This window comes from Apteryx rowi, unplaced genomic scaffold (genome assembly GCF_003343035.1).
Source record: "Apteryx rowi isolate R43461 unplaced genomic scaffold, aptRow1 scaffold_111, whole genome shotgun sequence".
In the NCBI taxonomy this organism is placed as follows: domain Eukaryota; kingdom Metazoa; phylum Chordata; class Aves; order Apterygiformes; family Apterygidae; genus Apteryx; species Apteryx rowi.
The window spans coordinates 1,356,501-1,374,345 of NW_020447320.1; the positions used below are offsets into that span (position 1 = coordinate 1,356,501).

Below are 17,845 nucleotides of genomic sequence, written 5' to 3' on the forward strand. Positions count from 1 at the left end.
CATTTATTGAATCTTAGACAGAAAACTCATTTATTTTAAATCACTATAATCAAGTTCCTATAACACTAAAACAATTCTGATATCAAGTCTACTTACTAAAAGCAGATCTGGGCTGCTTGTTTCTGGCAGAACATTTGCCAAATTCAGTGGGCCTTAAGCTCCAAGAATGACTCTGATGCAAACTAATAGTCTTTGAAAAACATGCTTTTACAACAAATACCTTATGTAGTCAGTCAAGCTTTGCACTTTTGGTAAAAAAAACATCCTGAAAGAAGTTTCTGCATGACAACTAATGTTTCCTATTGCTGTATTTTAATTTAAAAATGCAAAAAAAGAGAGATTAGAGCAGATATCAAAAACATATTTACCTAATACTTTCAAATTTCTCAATGAGCGTGTTGACTCCTGCTGATATTGGTATTTCTTCCTCTCCAGGCACTAAGCTCCTCGATGACTTGGGATCAGCTGGTAGAGGCCGAGAAGGCGCAGGAGGAATTCTCTCCTGCCCAGGTTTGAGATGGACAGGCTTAGGAGGTACTAATAAAACACAGAGAAAAAAGGGGAGAATAAATCTCCATCTTCCTTATGTTAAACTGAGAAAAAAAATCCATGCAGTCAAGGCAGAATGAGGAGAATCCATTCTTTCACCCTTCTTTATGGATTTCACCGATGCTGCTGCAGTCCAGAACCATTTCTTACACAAAAGCAGATTGCCCTATGCTAAAGAAAAATGACAGGCTTCTATTTTGCATGTCTACAGGCCTATCAGATGCGTTAACAAACTGAGCAGCTCGCAGAACTTCACCGCTTCCTTGTTACCAAACAGGATGCACAGCTCACACTTAGCTTTTGCAAATGCTCTCGCCATCTCAATCACTCTGCTGAGTTTCCCCTCCCATGACTTCTCAAAACTCAAATGCTCCATTGAATTTAGCATACTAAACTAAAGCTGGAAGAGAAAAAAGGGAAAAAAAAAGAGAAACCCAAACCACCAAAAAATAATCCCACCGCGCATTTCTGTGCCTTATATTTACTTGGCCAGAAACCCCACAAGCAGAATGTAATAGCTTTTCTTCCTTTCATTCTCCCTCCCCCATCCCTTTTGTGGTGTAGTCTTCATAAATTTCCTTCCTCTTTCGGTACTACATTGAGTTATATGCTACAAAAATTAAATACACGTTTTAAGAATGCAAACATTCTGCTTAAGAATTCATTAGGAGGTGTAGGTAAAAAGTTTAATACAGTATTTTGAAAAATGTAATTTAAAAAAATGTATTCAGACCTCTTATATTGTTTGCAGAGTAAATGGTTTTGGAAATACGCAAGCAGTAACCCATGGCAACAGGTTCACATGCAGTTACGGTTTCATACAGTGAAAGCGACTTCATACAAGCAGTCCTTAAACTAGAAGATAGGCAAATTGACCATGCGCTTACTCCCAGAGCGCATACTACGTGGAGCGGCGCTGCCAAATATTCGCTCTGGTCTTAAATATCCAAAGAGCTAATATACAAATGAGAAAACTCTAAATGTAGGTTTTCTTAAATAACTCTTTCAAGAACAACAATTTATTTCAAGAAATTCAGATTTTTAATGGTCCATCTGGCACATCAGCATAATGCGATTAACATTGTAATGGAGCTTTAATTAGCAACTGTTCTGAATGTGTAATTTCACGGTTACTTTCTTTAAGAGGATAACTGACACACACGCACCGAAAAAGCCAGTGCCTGCTGTCCCTGCTCTGCCTAAGCTCTGAAACTGCTGCAAACTCCCGATGAGCCTCGGTGTCCGCTCTCGTCACAGCGCGTGCGCAGCTGCCACGGACAGTCCTTGCTTGAGGTCAAGGACCATGGGTTGTTCCGAATTTTGGAGCGCAGAATGCAGCAGGATTTAAAACTACGGACATTACTGAGTTCATCTCAGCACCAAAAAGTAAAGTCAGACCTTCTAATGATTTGAGCCTTAACAGGACACTTATAATAGATGGATTGACTCTCAGATTGGCCTAGCGTCCAAAATTTGGAATTTGGAATTCCTATCTTAAAATAGAAGTGTTATAGTTCAGATTAAAAACCACACCACAAATCCTACCTTACACAGGAAAAAGAAGTAAGCAGGAAAAGAAAATGATCTTGCATACTAATGCATAAAAACCCCCAAACACACACATCCTTATCCCCCTACTAAAGGCCTATTAGGTCTTTAATAACCTAGACTGGTTTACAACACGCAAAGGTGAATTTTACTGCCTCCCTCAAAGGGCTGACACTAATAACAACGGATATCATCGCTATCCATGCAAACATCCGATCACCGTTTAAGTCCTTCCTGCTCGTGGACTCAGCAGTCACCCAGACAGTACGCCCTGCAGCGCGCGTACGCTGCGCCAAAAGGAAAGAGGGAAATAAAGCGTGTTTCCTTTTGTTGGTTCCGAGTTTGGTAATTACCAAAGTAATTTCAGGAAAAAGACACTTTAGCGCCCAGGCAAAGTCACTGACCTTATTAAACACTATTTACAAAGCAAAACTAAACCACACAAGATGTGTGCTCAAGAGCTGACACCAAAAAACCTACGTTCAACATTTACAAGAAAACATATCACAGCTCCAGCAGCCAGGCAGCTCTGCTTCGCCCATAGAAACGCAGGAACGTATCTGTAACTCCATGGACTAGATAAAATAGGCTCTGCAAAACCTGCACTGCACCTTGCTACGAAAAGCGCCGAAATAACGTAACCAACGCTGCAGCGCACGCTCCTGAGCCCCTCGTAAAATCCATTCCGTGGCACGGCGCGTGTAACTTCTCAGCCAAATCTACTGACTTTAAATTCAAAACCATTTGAGACTTCCACAAATGAGCAAATGGAAGACCCGCACACTAAAAACGAGCAATACTAGGTGAGCTCATCTCTCGCTGCTCAGCTGTCAGAGGTACGAGACGAGCAGCCAGCCCTGAAAAAAAGCAGGTGCCGCCTTTCGGCAGGGACGCGGGCGCCCAGGAGGCGGCCAGGAAGACCCGCGGCGGGCCCGCGGGCAGCGTCGCCGCTGCTGGCGCCGTACGTCTCTGGCGCTCCGCCGTGCCCCCGGCCGGCGAGCAGCGCGGCCTCGGGCACGCGCCGGCTAACTGAGGGAGGCAAGAGGGCAGCGTGACTGCACACCTCGGTCGCAGGCGGCGCCTGCAACCCCAAGGCAGGCCCTGGGACGGCTCTTCCGCCGGTCCTTCTCCACCCACCTCACCCAACAGCCCAGAGCCGCCTGGAAGATGCACAGACCGAGCAAGGCACAACATCGAAAAAACCAAGCACGCTCCCGTGAGGAGCAGCGGGACGGACGAGACGCGGGCAAGGCAAGGTTAGAGACCGGGGAGCGGCGGCAGCGCCGGCGCTGGAGCCGCGAGGCGGCAGGCAGCGAGGCCCCGTCGCTCCCGCGAGAGGGGCACCGCGGCCTCAGGGTCGCTGCAGCCCCGCTGGCCCACGAGCCGTCCGCACGGCAGCGCAGAGCGCCGGCACGCGTTTATTAGGCGACGTGACGGGGCGCTCCCACGGCGCCCCCCGCGGTGGCGGCCCCAGCGCATGCCTCCCGAGAAGCCACCACGGAACAGGCCGCGGCGAGGAAGCCAAGTAGCTCCGGGGACTGGGGTGACGCTTTAAAGCTCACGAATCTAAAGATTCTTGCATAAGAACACCAATAAAAACCGGGGGAAAGGTTTTTATGTCCGCTGCGAGGAAAGGCACCACAGCGTCACAGTCACTTTCGTCGGATGGGGCCACCAAGGACAAGCGAGGATAATTTACAGGAAGAACGTCAACCTGAATACAGTCAGTTTAACGAAAGCAGCGTGTGGAACTGTATCTGCCCCATGACTCCTCACTGATTTTTTTAATTTTGCCAATTGCATTTTCCTGGAGAGGCAAGAAGTAAATATTTTCCTTTCTTTGCTGGCTCTGCAAACCACACAGTAAGGGGCACCAATGAACTGTGCAATGCAAACAAGCCATTTCAAATTTACAAAGTCTATAAAAGGGAAGAAAAAAAAATCTTTACCATCTCTCTTGCTTGCAAAGTACTGTTTCCTACTGTTATATGTAAACTACTTGCAGATACTTTTTTTAAATTCGTTTGTTCTTGTAAAGAAATAAAGTGAAATAATAAAATAATTGTTTAAGTTTTATGACAATTAAGCATCTTTCAGGAAGATGACCGGCACGTCCATGACCAAGACTTGTAACAGTGATTTGCAGTGTTGGCCAACTTGGCTCAGTCTAGCATAAAATTAGAATATTAGAACCAGATTTCAGATTAGAATCTGAAATCTGAGTACTGGGTACTGTGTGACAGCCCCATTTTGACTGTGACTCTTGCTTCTTACTAGATGACATTTACAGCGACATCACGAAGCCCAACCAAGCTGGGGTCTGTCAAAAAGAGTATTAGCAAAGGTAGCTAATCAAAACAGCATGTTGCTTTTGGATGCCTGCTTCACCTCGTTAACAAACTTTCATCATTCTCGGAGTGCTAGGCCGTATGTCAGCTAGCGAGATACACTGACTGCTCTGATTCTAAACCCACGGCTCTAACAGGAGAGAGGGCTTGGATGGGCATTTCTGACCGGCGGAAGGAAGAAGAAAGAAGTAGTACCTGTCTCAGTGACGGACGCAGATTATGCTAATCCACTTGGGTAACTTTTAACTGGGATTGGAATCAAGCTAAGTAAGCTCCCTTCGACATTCTGATGTTGAATGTGGAAATACACACACGCACTACATATGTAAAAAATACATACACACACGTGTTTTTATACATACATATATATGTGTGTGTATGTATACACACACACACATGCACAGAACAGGCTACATCCTCAGTAGTTGGAAATCAGTGCTTCTGCAACTTCAGAGGAGCTTCCCTGTTCTGCACCAGCTGAATTCACTCCATTTGTTACTGAACAGACACTTTTGTTATTCTTTTTTACTGTTAGTATTAACATTCCTGCAACACCCACTAAAGAAATATGGAACACCAAGACCTCAAGGAGAAAGCTCTATAAATACACAGACCATTACCTAGTGGGATGATTCGAGCATGAACTAATATGCCAGCTAAACACTTCAGATTGACTTTCACAATCAGAAGGGACAAAACTTTTTCTTTGTAGCTGTTTAAGGCTAAATGCATACCCGAAAATTACTTCATAAAGGCTTTTGGAATTGGGGGTGCAAGGGCACAGTTTGTACAAAACCTCCTAATGGTGACCAAAATATTACATGGACAGGCTTCTTACAAATTTTTATTTTATGAACTTAGTATCTTCTCCGGGCTTCTCAGCTTCTCTAGACCAGCTAGAACATGGTTCTTCCTGACTTCTGTTCTACCATATTTGGGGATTGTTACCTATTTCACTGTGATTCTTGCAGGTTTGTGGAACTACCACAGTCCACATGTTACTCTTGGATGTGACTGGTTTAGCTCATATTTCTCTTTTTTAAAATATATTCATTCCATTTAGGCATTTCCTGTTGCTATGCACAATACTTTCAATAAATGGAAAACAGATCCAGGTTTAAACAATAAGCTATTCTTACCTATATTCTTTAAAAAAATTAATAAAGAATGAAAACAATATTGCTAAATTAAACTTAGACTTCACAGCTGCATGCAGCATCACAATAATACAGGAAGTATAATATGACAAGTAATCTGTTATTCCTGAATCAATTTCTTCTTGCAAGCTTCCCTAAGAGGTTATCTAACGTTGGGAAAAGTGAAGGTAATAAAACTCTACTAGCTGTATCTGAACCTTAGAATATAAAATAACTCTACTTTGTTATGACTTAATTAAAACAATTCATTTAAAAATATTTCACTTCATGCCTCATAGAAGTTTCCACAAGTGCTGGGAAGACAAAGCCACTTGCCTTGGGGTTTCTGCAGAGGATGCATTTTGGCCAGTGGAGTCTTGGTTTTGGGCTTCCTTCCAGTTTGATGGATACATTGCGCAGGGCTGATGTGCTGCAGTTCGCCGCATGCTTCCAACGCTGGGTTTGAGTCAATGTGACATTTGATTTGAAAAGGAGCACAAGGGCAACCTAAGGAGGGGAAAAGAAAAAAAGTTAATGTTTACTTCCTTTTCTTCATCCTGAAGAAAGTTTGTGCTCCCTCCAGTAGCACACCACTCATGGAAGCTCCTGAAGGCAAGCAAGGCAGGGGGAAAACGGGGGAGCCAGTCATTCACCCAGAAGTTACTACAACCAATATATTCAGTCTTGACAAACACGCCAAACTAGTTGATGGATAAGGCAGCAGGAATTTTGGTAATCCTATCTTCTATTAATGATTTATTTCTTCATTACAGACACCCCAAATAAAAGCAAAATAGTAAATATAAAAGATAAAGGCTGTTTCAAAAGGGTTCCTCCAAACAGAAATACAAATGCCCTAGCACACAACAGCTTGCTAGTTGGTAGAACAACAGCTAACTTACAGTGTATTAGAAATGTGTCTGATGGAAAAAAATGCTCCATTCCTTCAGGAGATTTAATCTTTCAAGCTACATTTTACTGCTATTTATTATTCCTTCTTGCATAAAATATTAACATTCCCTCAAAAGGCTTGAGTCTAGAAGATCCCATTAAGATATGATTCAGTGGGGAAAATAGAGAAAAGAGTGATTAATATGTTTGTTTGCCTTTTAATTTAACACTCTTGATACATTTCTGTGGGCACTATGGAAATAAACCCATATATCCACTTTCACATAGTGGTTACTGGACTTTTTTAAATTTTTTTTTTGGGGGGACTTTTTTGGCAAGGAGGTCCCAAGAGACATGAAATCCCTGAACTAGCTTTACTAGTGTGTCATAAAAAGGAAACTGGAACACTAATCCATAAAAAATGGCAAAGAAAACATGACAAACATTCTTTATGTTCCTGTTTTAAAGTGGACTAGTTGAAATTACCAGCATCTTTCTGCAGTGAGATGATCTCCATTATGTAGAAAAAGGATTCATCTAAATGTGAAACTCGGTCTTAGCCTTTCTGTGATATGTTCAAGAACATGGAACGAGCTTCACAAATGCAACCTACTCTTGGCTAGATTTCTATTAAGATCAAAAAACTGAAACAACAAGCACCTCCATCCACATCAACTAAACTACCCTGGGTTTACACTAATGGTATTAAATTGGGATGTGACCTTTTGGATCAAGACTTTGAAATCTGAGCCTTACAGGCTGCTTGTGAAGATTAGCCAAGGGCTGTTCTCCAAACGCAGGAACTTTCACAGCATTACAGAAATTTTTTAAAGATTGGCATAAAATATTCAAAAGCTAATTTCACTGACAAAAATGGATTCAGATGGCTGAATCTATTCACTGAGCTCTGCCACCCAAATATATAACCCATGAATTCCTCAGTTCGGCTGCCAGTTGCTGTTGTTGAAGATTCATTAGCATTTCTACCATAGTATCTGCTTTTCAGCAGATTTGAGACTGACCAGCTATTAAAATATGCTTATAGCTGAAACCAGGAATTTATAAGCACAAGTGTCATTCATACATAGTTTTACTTATCAAGCAAATGCAGTGAAAGTAGAATAGATTATTAGAACAGACTAACAGATTATCCAAAACGAGCTGCCACAGGAGGAGCTTACGCAGATGCCTCCGTTCTGGATGCTGAGATTCCCAGTGATGGCAATGGCAGCGTCGCAATGGCACGCAAGCTTTTTAGGGAAACGACGGCAATGTCTTGTTTATTATTAACAGGAGCTCAGGACAGTAATAAATTAAAATAGCGCATAAGGGAAAAGCTATAGTTAAAGACAATGCAAGGGCAGCATGTGGAAAACAGAAGCAAGCGCAGCAGTGGGAATTCCCTTGCGTCCACGACTGCTAGGTGATCCAGCAATCCCATATGCTCCACACGCACATTTTTTCTAAAAATTGCTTTAACACTCCAGGTCTCGTCGGACAAGTCTCTGCACCTACAAAAGCTTTCCAGCAGACATCTCCACCTGTGCTTTGCTGGTTGCTCACATAGGCAGGGCACGGGCCTCCTCTCCGGGGGCAGGGAAGCCCCCCGCGAGCCGGGGAGCAGAAGAGCCACCGCGGACGCTTGGTCTGGAGAAGGGCCAGCACGATGCATGCAGCCTCCCCACGGCGGCTGGGGGCGACGAGCCACAGCTCCCTCCTTCCCCAGGGCACCGGAGCCCTGCGGCCACAGCAGGGCTGATCCGTCGCGGCAGTGTCCTACAGCGAGCCCAGCTATCCCTGTGCTGGTGTGCGATAAGGCACCCAGTCTCCTTAAACGTTTCCTTTTCTTGTGCCACCACTGCCACAGCAAGGGACCATCTTCTTTGATATCATTTTGCAAAGGTTCAGAAGAAACTTGAAAACAGTTCCTTTTTCTTTCCTCTTGAGATTCGTCGGGGTGAAAGGAGGTCCCACAACCTTTTTCCCTTACTGATAAAAATTAGAGTTATCGGCTGCTTGCTTGCAAGTGCATGGCACAACCAGGCACCTCTTTTATATCAATGCTAAAAGTTCTTATTACCAGTTTTGGTTACTGAAATGTAAAGTGCTCTGACCCATATTTTATAGGCCCACAAATAAGTTTTTCTCTTCTACTTCATAATCCAGTCAAACAGTCAAGGCACAAGCTCCTTTGCTGATATAACTCAGCCCAGTGGCAAACACCTCCATGTTGACTGAAGCAAGCTCCGAACTTAGCTCCAAATGCCTCAGGATTTGTGCTTGGAGGCATCTGCAGAGCAAACACTTAGCTAAGCCTTATACCACTTCCCTTTAAACAAGAGAAGACCAGCTTAAACAAAAAAATCGTCTTCTAAAAACAGAGTATTTCATATCATCTGTCCTGTATACTGCATATACACATTATTGCTAAAAATAAAATTGATGTCCACCTAATGCTGGTACTTACCCCATGCATTTACTGACACTGCATCCAAAGAGCAAGTGGGCACAAAGCTGAAAATAAAACTGATTGATAAGCAGTTAGAAAGACGATGAACTTGGAAAGCCACAAGTGCCTTACACACCAACATAGTGCTGGCCCTAAATCAAGAAAAATATGCATGGGTAAAACCACAGAAGTGGCTTTCATTCTTTTTTATTTCATTTAAGCCAAGATGGTTCTCTCTATTCATCTCTGATGTGGCCCCTAAGGGCTGCTTTTTGCACACAAGACAAAAATTCGCTTTCTTTATGTGTTTTTTCAAGTGCTATAAAATGATCTTTGAAAACAAGATTTACTGGATTATTTCACATGGAATTCTCCGAAAGTAAAACCCACCGTCTGCAAAGAGAGCTCCAGGGTGCTCGTAGGAATAGGCTGGGAGAGAGACTATAAATCAGACGCAGACGTAGCCCAGGTAACCACCCAAGCTGCTTCCAGAGAGGGGAGAGGGCCAAGGGCTCCCCCGACCGCCTGCCCTTCTGCACCCACCGATCCGCAGCAGTCCAAGGAAAAACCACCGCTGCTTTGCTCTTCGGTGCCGCGTTGCTCTTCGTGTGAAAACCTACCCCAGAGCAGATCAGCCCTCGCTGCTGCGTACCACTTTGGGAGAGTACTGGCACGTGCAGATCGGCGCGTTTAGAAAGAATGGTTATTTGTGCCCAATCTTTATTAAATGCTTCTAATAATAAACTGTCATCTCCCGAAAGTCTGGCTGTCTCTGGCTTCGCATCTGATTCTCAGTTACCTCTGACAGCTCGAGGAAGAAAGTTAAGTGTGCCTGACTGTGAAGTGTGTCAGCACTTCCAGAAGCAAATATAAAATTGGAAAGAGCACTCTAAAAACCTGAGCTTGCACTTCCAGACATACAAAACTCAGCTTTGCTATGCCTGATCCTATCCTAGCATCCCTAACGCTGTATTTACCAAAAAGCCATGAAGTACTTAACTGCAACTTTACTCACATAAACATTACTCACAAGCAGTTTCTCTGTTCAAAACTAATCCAAGGAGAGAACTGCAAAGATGATGCTTCCCAGAGATAACTCTTCATGTTAGATTCACAAAATAATAGGTATTTAAGGCTCCTCTGAGAGTAAAATTTAATCAAAACTCCTGAAAATGCCTCTGATGAAGTACAACTTATAATTTCACTAAAATAAGAAATTTGCATTAGCCTTTCTGACAGAATTCAATGCCACAGGGAAACCCTGTCACGACACGGAGCAATACTCGTCCTCAACCTGACCAATTTTAGATGATATCCTCACTAAGCTGTTTACTCTCAGAAGAAAGCCCATATTTCTCTTAGATGTTGTCGCAAGCGGTATATTCTTACAGACTACAACATGTTTTTTCATTAGACTACAACAGGTAAAACATAAAGATTGTAGGTTCTCCACTGAGCGCAGCAGTGGAAAGACCGGTTCAACCCAACGGCTGAACGTCAGGTTGCAAACCTCTCCTCCGGCACACCAACCTCACAGCGATTTCCAGCCTTGGAGCCAGATTCGGTTCTTAGGCTTGGCATCTAGTCCCCAGGTATCGGAGTTTAGAAGTTCTCTCAGTTTAAAATAACAAATAACTTGGAGGACTGTGACAGACAGCAGCAAGCCGCTGCTTTGGCATGCCCTACGTTTGCTGATGCCGTAACCGGTGCCCTCACGAGCTGCGCACGCACCGCCCTGGACACACGTACAGCCTGGGCAGCGAGCCCCTTGCCCGCGGACGTCAGCACGGAGGTGCTTTCCCCGCGCGCTCGAAAGCGAACGCGCCCAAGCCGAGAGCCGGACGCAGATTTGCCTGCGCTGTGCTGCCCCAGCCCGCTCCGAAGGATTCGCACCCAGTCCTCCCTCAGAAAGCTACATCTCACCGCTTCAGCCTAACTCCCGCACTCCCAGCCAGCACACGGAGAATGCATACGGATTAAAAGGGATGACAAATGCTGGACTCACAGAAAATTTAATAGCACGACTTGAATATTTGCCTGCTTAAGCCAGGCTTTCTTCAGAGATAGTTCCCAATCTCTCTGCCATGCCCAGAACACAAGAGCTCGGTGAAGATACAGAAAATGGTCCCAGCAATGAGCGGATGAACCTTCCTGTTCCCGTATACCTGTAACTATAGCTCTACCACTGCTGGAGCTCACAAGGAAATCAAGCTCCTAGGAGCCTCCAGTTTCCTAATTCTTTGCTAATTTACACCTTCTGCAACATCAATGAAGTCAACAGCCCCAAAAGGCACCTTTAATGTAACGTGATATCCACCAGATCCAACTCTGAGAGCGTGGGAAGACGTTATAATTCTCTGTTCTCTCTTCAAGAAACGCAACTATTCCAGAAGCAAAGTGGTTGTTACATCCACAGATGTACCTAGTAGCAGTGCTCCTTCTCTAACCTGATTTTGTAATATTCATCATGCATCCCATTTCCTAAATACAGATGGTCATCAAAAGGGTAAGCTACCAGTCTGATTAAAAACTGTTTGCAGGAAAAAATAAAAATACAGACAAACTAGAATCTGCATAATGGCAAGGGATGTTTCTGCTGTCAGCCAAAGTCTAGGCAACTAACCATGTACCTACCTAAAAGTGGCCAGATCTTTCAAAACAAAACAAAAAACCCTCAGTTATTAATATCTAGAGCTGTTTTGAAAGCTGTGCCTTTTCTAGATAACAGAAACTGAGCTCTTCCCAACGTCCGCCTAGAAACCGAGCATGCACAACGCACCTGCAACCTCCTCTAGCAGGTTTTCAACGCATGCAATTCAAGCAACTCCGTATTTTCAACTGAAACATCTGCTTGGGCATTCCCTAGCGCTGTCACTAATAGCTAGGTTAGCCCTATCGTCATCCCTTCCTCCACAGCAAAAGCCTTTCAAGGAGGAGAGGCTAGTTTTACTGCTCGCCAGCAGGGCCTCGAGGAGGACAGAGCTAATGTATGCCTCCGGATAAAAAGACCCTACTAAGAGGAACGCCGTCGCAAATTAAAAGGTGCCGATTATGTCTTCCCTGTGCCAGCAGGAATCTGCCCAGGGGTGTAATGCTTCGTCCTGTGTGTTCAGGCTGGGCTACAGCCACTGGGGTGTAAGGCCCTCCTTAAGGAAGCTACAGCATCCACTAGACTGCGTGAAGAGCCAGTGTCACAAGTGTTAAGTACACGGCATTGCAATGAAATTTGTATTGCAAATCAAAAGAAAGGTGTCAGCTCTAGTAATGGCACGACGCTATCCTGGTTGTTCCAGTCAATTACAAAATATCCAACACCACCCTTAAAGCGGTCCACAGACCTACAGCTTCCCAGAGCTCACGTTTTTCCTCATCTCTCCGATTTCACGTGTTCCCCCACACCAGCTCCCGACCCTGCCCTGCCAGGCAGGGGTGAGCAACAGATCCTTTCTCCCATGCTGCCATCTGGCACACCCTTCTCTCCCCTCTTATACTGCCTAATCAACTCAAGCATTTTCCTCAGATCCATTGAAAAACTCACCTCTTCTTCCTGCCCGTGGCCCATAACGCGCTAGCAGAGCAGGCAAGCCCAGCTTCCTATGTTTTTGCCTGGTTCCTGTCACTCGGCCCGAAGCTCGACCCCTTTCTCCTGCTTTGACAGCGCTGCAGGTGCTGCACGACAGAGCGCGGGACCACGCTCAGGCTGCCCGTAAAGCAGTGGGTGGCGGTACTGTACGCTTGCCCTCCTATCAAAATAAGCTGAATGGCAGTAACAACAGGTATTTCACATGACATCTATTTTTCTGACATTCCAAAAAGTCAACTTCAGTAAAAGAGCGATAGCAAAGCTATCACCACAAGCTTTCAGAAACAGGCACAACCAAGAAAACATTTTGTTCAAAAGCAAGCAAGAAGCTGGCATGGATTGAGATTTTATGTCAAAAGAGACGCATATCACTTACTTGCATTCAAGCAGAGACACCCATATTTTTCTTATTTGCTCAAACCATAAGATAACCAAAAATAAGGGAGACCAGTTCCTGCTGCAGCTCTCATAACGTGTCTTAAAATGACAGTAGAGAACATTTCTAGCTCAGTGTGTGCACAGGCTCATGCTCACAGGAACTGACCTCCCCCATCCCGCTTCCTATAATCAATGTGGTTAGGTAACGCAAAGCCTATAAACGTGGCAAGCATGAACCGAGGAGCTTTACTAAGCAGAAGTTAAGGGAGATTGCTGCAAGTCGGCAAAAAATGCTCTGTGGGTCAAGTTTCATTTGTGTCTGAAATGCAGTAAGCAGGATGCAGATGTTTTAGAGTCCTGAATCTTTCTAGCGCAGAAAAGACAGTAAAGCCCGACCGCTCTAAAAGGGTTTCTACTTAGATACAGCTCAACATTACTGCGAGAGTGGTAACAGCAAAATGTCTGCCACTAGCAGGGACATGACATGGGAAGCACATGACATGGAAACCACGTGCACTGTGAAGCTCTGCAAGAGGGGGCTTCGCAGATCCCCCAGGAGCTGGGCGGCACACGGGCAGCGCCCACCCGTGTAATCCCACGCAATCTTCCCCTAAGGGCTACAGCAGGGCATCCAAAGCGCTTCCTGAATGTAGAGGTATTAACTCTGCTGTGAAACGGTCCACAGAAGTGACAATAAATGTAATTCAATAGGCATGGGATGGAACTGGTTTAAAAAATCCCATGAAAAGATTCCGATAATTATTTTCAACACTCCTTCTCCCCCTCCGCCTGCTTACAGCTCTCCTGGCAGAATCATATCTTGGGAAATGATAGAAAGAGAAACCAAATGTAAAATTTGTCTATTTAAAATGAAATGCTTCGTTTTAGGGCAAGAACAGTCCCCAGAGTTCCGCAGAAGAGCTGCTATTTTGTGTCCTTACGAGAAAAATACAGAAAGTTTGCAAACCCTGCCAAACTACTTGGTTTGAGGAAGCCTATGAGAGGTTTGGTAAATTCAGTTTAACACACTTAAAACAACAAAGAAATATATCCACGAGAGGATTTTCACAGAAAGAACCAAACAGCTAAAATAAACAAACAAATCTGTGCATATAAAGAACAAAAAGGACTAATAAATTCTCCAGACCCGTACCGCTGCAACATTTCTGTTCTGGGAATTGGTGTACTTTTATTTTGTTCGGAGTACTTTTAAATGTCTTAGGTGAAGACACTTCCTTTAACAGACATTTCTGCAGTGCACTGAGGGTGACTATTTTGAACATCACCGTCGCAGTGTTTTACATATGTTTACCTCAAGATTTCCCACCTTTAACCTCATCAGACTGTTTTAAAGGAAATTACTGCATGCTAACCTAAATAACTCAAGGCTATGCTTTACTGGTATTGGTAGACTCTTTATGCCCCTTGCCCTTCACCAAAATGGACACACTCTTTATAAATCAGTTCTTTTAGCTCTGATTGTTCATGTTCTCCCTCTCTACACCCGTTGCAGTTGCCCATTGCTTCTGAGAACACGTCTCCTAGAAAGTACCTTACTAAGCGTACTACGCCACACGCTCATTCGGGAGATCCACAGACATATTTAGATACCTAACTCCCACTGAAATTAATGATATTTGCCTGACCACTGACAACTTTACTATTGACTTTAGACGGGGCCAAAATTTCACTGTTGACGATAACCCTTTCCAGTGGTTCTCTGATATTACACGTACACACAACTCCTTTCCTTTCGGTACCATCGCTGTATCTCTCATCACAACGTTGTTTTTATTTCCACATCCTGATTAACAAAAGTGCTTAAACAGAGCAATACCTAATCCAGGTCACTGCGAATTACACTCAAACCCTCCTCTTCCTTTGAGCCACTTTGCACTTGATCACGTAGCCATGGATTACTCCACAATTGTTTTTGAAGAAATGACCAGAATTAGCTTTGACAGACCTGTAGCAGTCGTTGCCTCACAATATCAAACATCCTTCTTGTCCCACTCAGCGTCGGTCTGTCAGGGTACTACAGTGCAATGCTCATTTTGTATTCTGCAAGCAAATTAAACAAACTCGCACCCCACACCCACATTTGTCTAGCAAGCCCCACTGCTTGCGTTGGGAGCTCGATATGGCCAGCAGGATGAACAAGTGTCCAGCCCAGGCTCACGACAGTCATGCAGTTGCTTGTCTCCACCTTGGTCGCTAGCTCTTCTCACATAGACATGGTTAAGCTGACAAGCTACTGTTAAATATTGACTATAAAAGTGATTCCTACTGATACGTTTGTTCTATGTTTACATACTATAAATATCCAGGAGAAACAATATCTATAAGTGACAGAAATGATGAGCTTCACATATAATGCTCCATTATAGCACTACTCAAAATACGTGTATAAAACAAAAGCCTACTGAGATCTTTACATTTACATGACAAAGAAAATAAAAGAGAGAAATACAAACGCCTGTTAGAAATCTAGCTGCTAGAAAATCAGTACACATGACCCCATGCTGTGGAAGGAAAAATAAAACAAACGAAAAAAAAGAAACCAAAGACAACAGACGCAAACAGGCACGCTTCTGGAGTTGTAGGCGTTTTACAGTGTCCCAAAGACAACTGGCCATCCTACCGTACACAGCCAACACAGAGCAAAGAGCCCTAAGAGACTGTTCAGACACTTCACGTTTGCACCAAAGCAAAATGCCATATCTGCCGAGGCGTAAATCAGGATCAGATCAACCCACTGCCTACAGAGCAACTTTAAACTACCTTCCAGGACAAAAAGGCAGAATCTAACATTAACCATAAGGAAGGACATTTTTCCCTAACAAAAAAGCAACAGGAGTTTTCTTCCTTTGCTTCGTTTCCAGTGAGGGTTGGCTTGGCAGCCTGGCCTCCTATCTGCAGCTATAAAACTAGCAGATAAAAGGGAGCAAAGACTTAATCTCTCCTGATACAGGAGATTAAAAAGAGGCTGTTGGACTGGAAGTAGTGACCAGAAAAACAATACTGAGAATAATCTTAAACAGAGCAAGACTATGCTCACTTAGAAGAAAAATAAGAAAGAAACCAAGGTAAAGCGTCGCAGAGTATATTCCCCTGTCAGAGCTAACAATAGGCATATTAAAGCCCCAAAACAAAAATATTTTCTTTTCCTGTATGAAACAGGATGTGGAATCCCAGTCAGCACTTGGTAACCCTCAGTCTTCTGAGGTTAGAGACAAGAAATGTTTAAAAAAAAAAAAGCTTCTTTTAAAACCAAACTGAGTTCACTGTTAACATAAGTCTAGATCATCGGGAAACTGCTGTCCACATTCTTCAGTGCCAGTTTTCTTTCTGTCACCAGAGTCAGGCCCAAACCTGCATGCCTTGGGGAAACCTCGCCATGGGGAGGCAACCTGCCTCCTCCAGGGTCCCCTTGCTCGCGGCCCCAGCACCAGCCCAGCCTCAGCCCATGTCATGCAGAGGACGAGTGGTCACGGCGAAGCAGCTCCTAGCTATAGGCCACCACTATCCCAGCACAAGCATGCAAATACCAAGAGCGGAAACCTCCAAATGGAATCATCTCTTGGCTAATAAAACTTCTAAGAGAACTTAAACTTAGCTGGAGTTTGGGGGGAAGAGCTGTTTGCTTTTTCCAAGTATCCATATGTGTTCTCTGCTGTGGCTTAATTCAAAGACTTTAATTTTCAGCTCTGATATCTGTTTCTGCATCTTTAACACTGCTATCTGAGCTACCATGACTATCTGCACAGTGCATGACCTCAGAGTGATGCCAGAGCTAAAATCTGTGATTCTCTCCATTTGCCAAGGGGCAATTATCAAGCTCTTTCTTGCTGTTTTGTGACAAATTTGTATCCAAGTGATTCTTATTTTGCTTACACTCTGTACGCCTCCAAAGTCTGCTCTTAGCTTTCATGTTCATAGCTTACTCTGACCAAGGAGCCCTTCCATAATTTTGTTCAAGGCAACAGCAGTTCTATAACATTTCATAATTCGTATACATCTTATCAGATCTGCTCTCAAACTTTTGCAATATAATTTCAAACCTCGATTGAAATGCATGCAAGGCACAGAGGAAATAGGTTTTCAGTTAAATAAAAAAAAAAAGTTTAATTTCTCACTGTAGTGCTGGAGACCAATTCACAGATAGAGGGAGATTCTTGAGTTGACCTATGTTTTTTAATTTTCTTAAAATTTACACTCTGCCTGTTTTTCAGAAAGACATGCAAAAAAGCAAACAGTGTGGGATACTGACCACTAAATCTCCACAACTGGAAGGCAATGTTGAGAACTTGTATGATCTATCAAAATGAAAAGGACAGGCTAAGACAAACTCATTCTTCTGGAGGAAGCATTTAGCTGACTTTTCCCCCTGAATGGCATAATTGCATTACTCTAGGCTAAAATAATAGGCATAGTACCTTTCTGTGACATCAAGACCAAAAGTAAAGGAAAAAACGGAGACTCTTCCGCCTACAAGGAAAGCAGGTGAAATGACGTAAAGATTGCAGCATGAAGAGCGACAAAGGAAAGGCGAGGAGCCCGGGGCACATGGCAGCTAGACTGACATTACACATGACAAAAACCCTACCAGTAATGCTGCTCACAGCACACATCGCGAAATTCAGGAATCAAGGCTGGAAGTAAAATGACATTCTTCTACAACAAAAATGTAGAAAATGTTTTGTCCTCCCTCCTCTTCTCTGGGGCTCCAAACTGGCTTCTCAGGAGACCGCATCTTTTTCTGGTTATTAACTCGGTTTAGCTTTGGCTTCCAGGTTCAGCTGACATGTTTCTTACAGGTCTAGCTGGCATGTGTCTGGTAGGATGCTTCCATAGGACCACCCCTCATCCCCGGAAAGGTAACACCCCATACAGCATCCCTATAAAAAATTTCCTCAGATATCAGCTGAAAGTTCACCACGGATGAAGCACAGTATGTAGCTGC

The 17,845-nt window shown here is 43.8% G+C and overlaps 1 protein-coding gene across 4 annotated transcripts in view; it reads right to left on the minus strand.

Annotated features, from left to right (window-relative positions):
• FGD3 (FYVE, RhoGEF and PH domain containing 3) overlaps positions 1-17,845 on the minus strand; it is a 113,846-nt gene that overhangs the window by 50,676 nt on the left and 45,325 nt on the right. For 3 of the 4 annotated variants that reach the window (XM_026076691.1, XM_026076682.1, XM_026076701.1), the window contains exons 2-3: positions 5,918-6,088; positions 369-537 (exon numbers count right to left, since the gene is read on the minus strand). In XM_026076691.1, the coding sequence (XP_025932476.1) occupies positions 369-537; positions 5,918-6,088 (340 nt within the window). Of the gene's footprint in view, positions 1-368; positions 538-5,917; positions 6,089-12,880; positions 12,963-17,845 lie in introns of those variants that run through there. The other variant, XM_026076708.1, reaches the window with a different exon arrangement.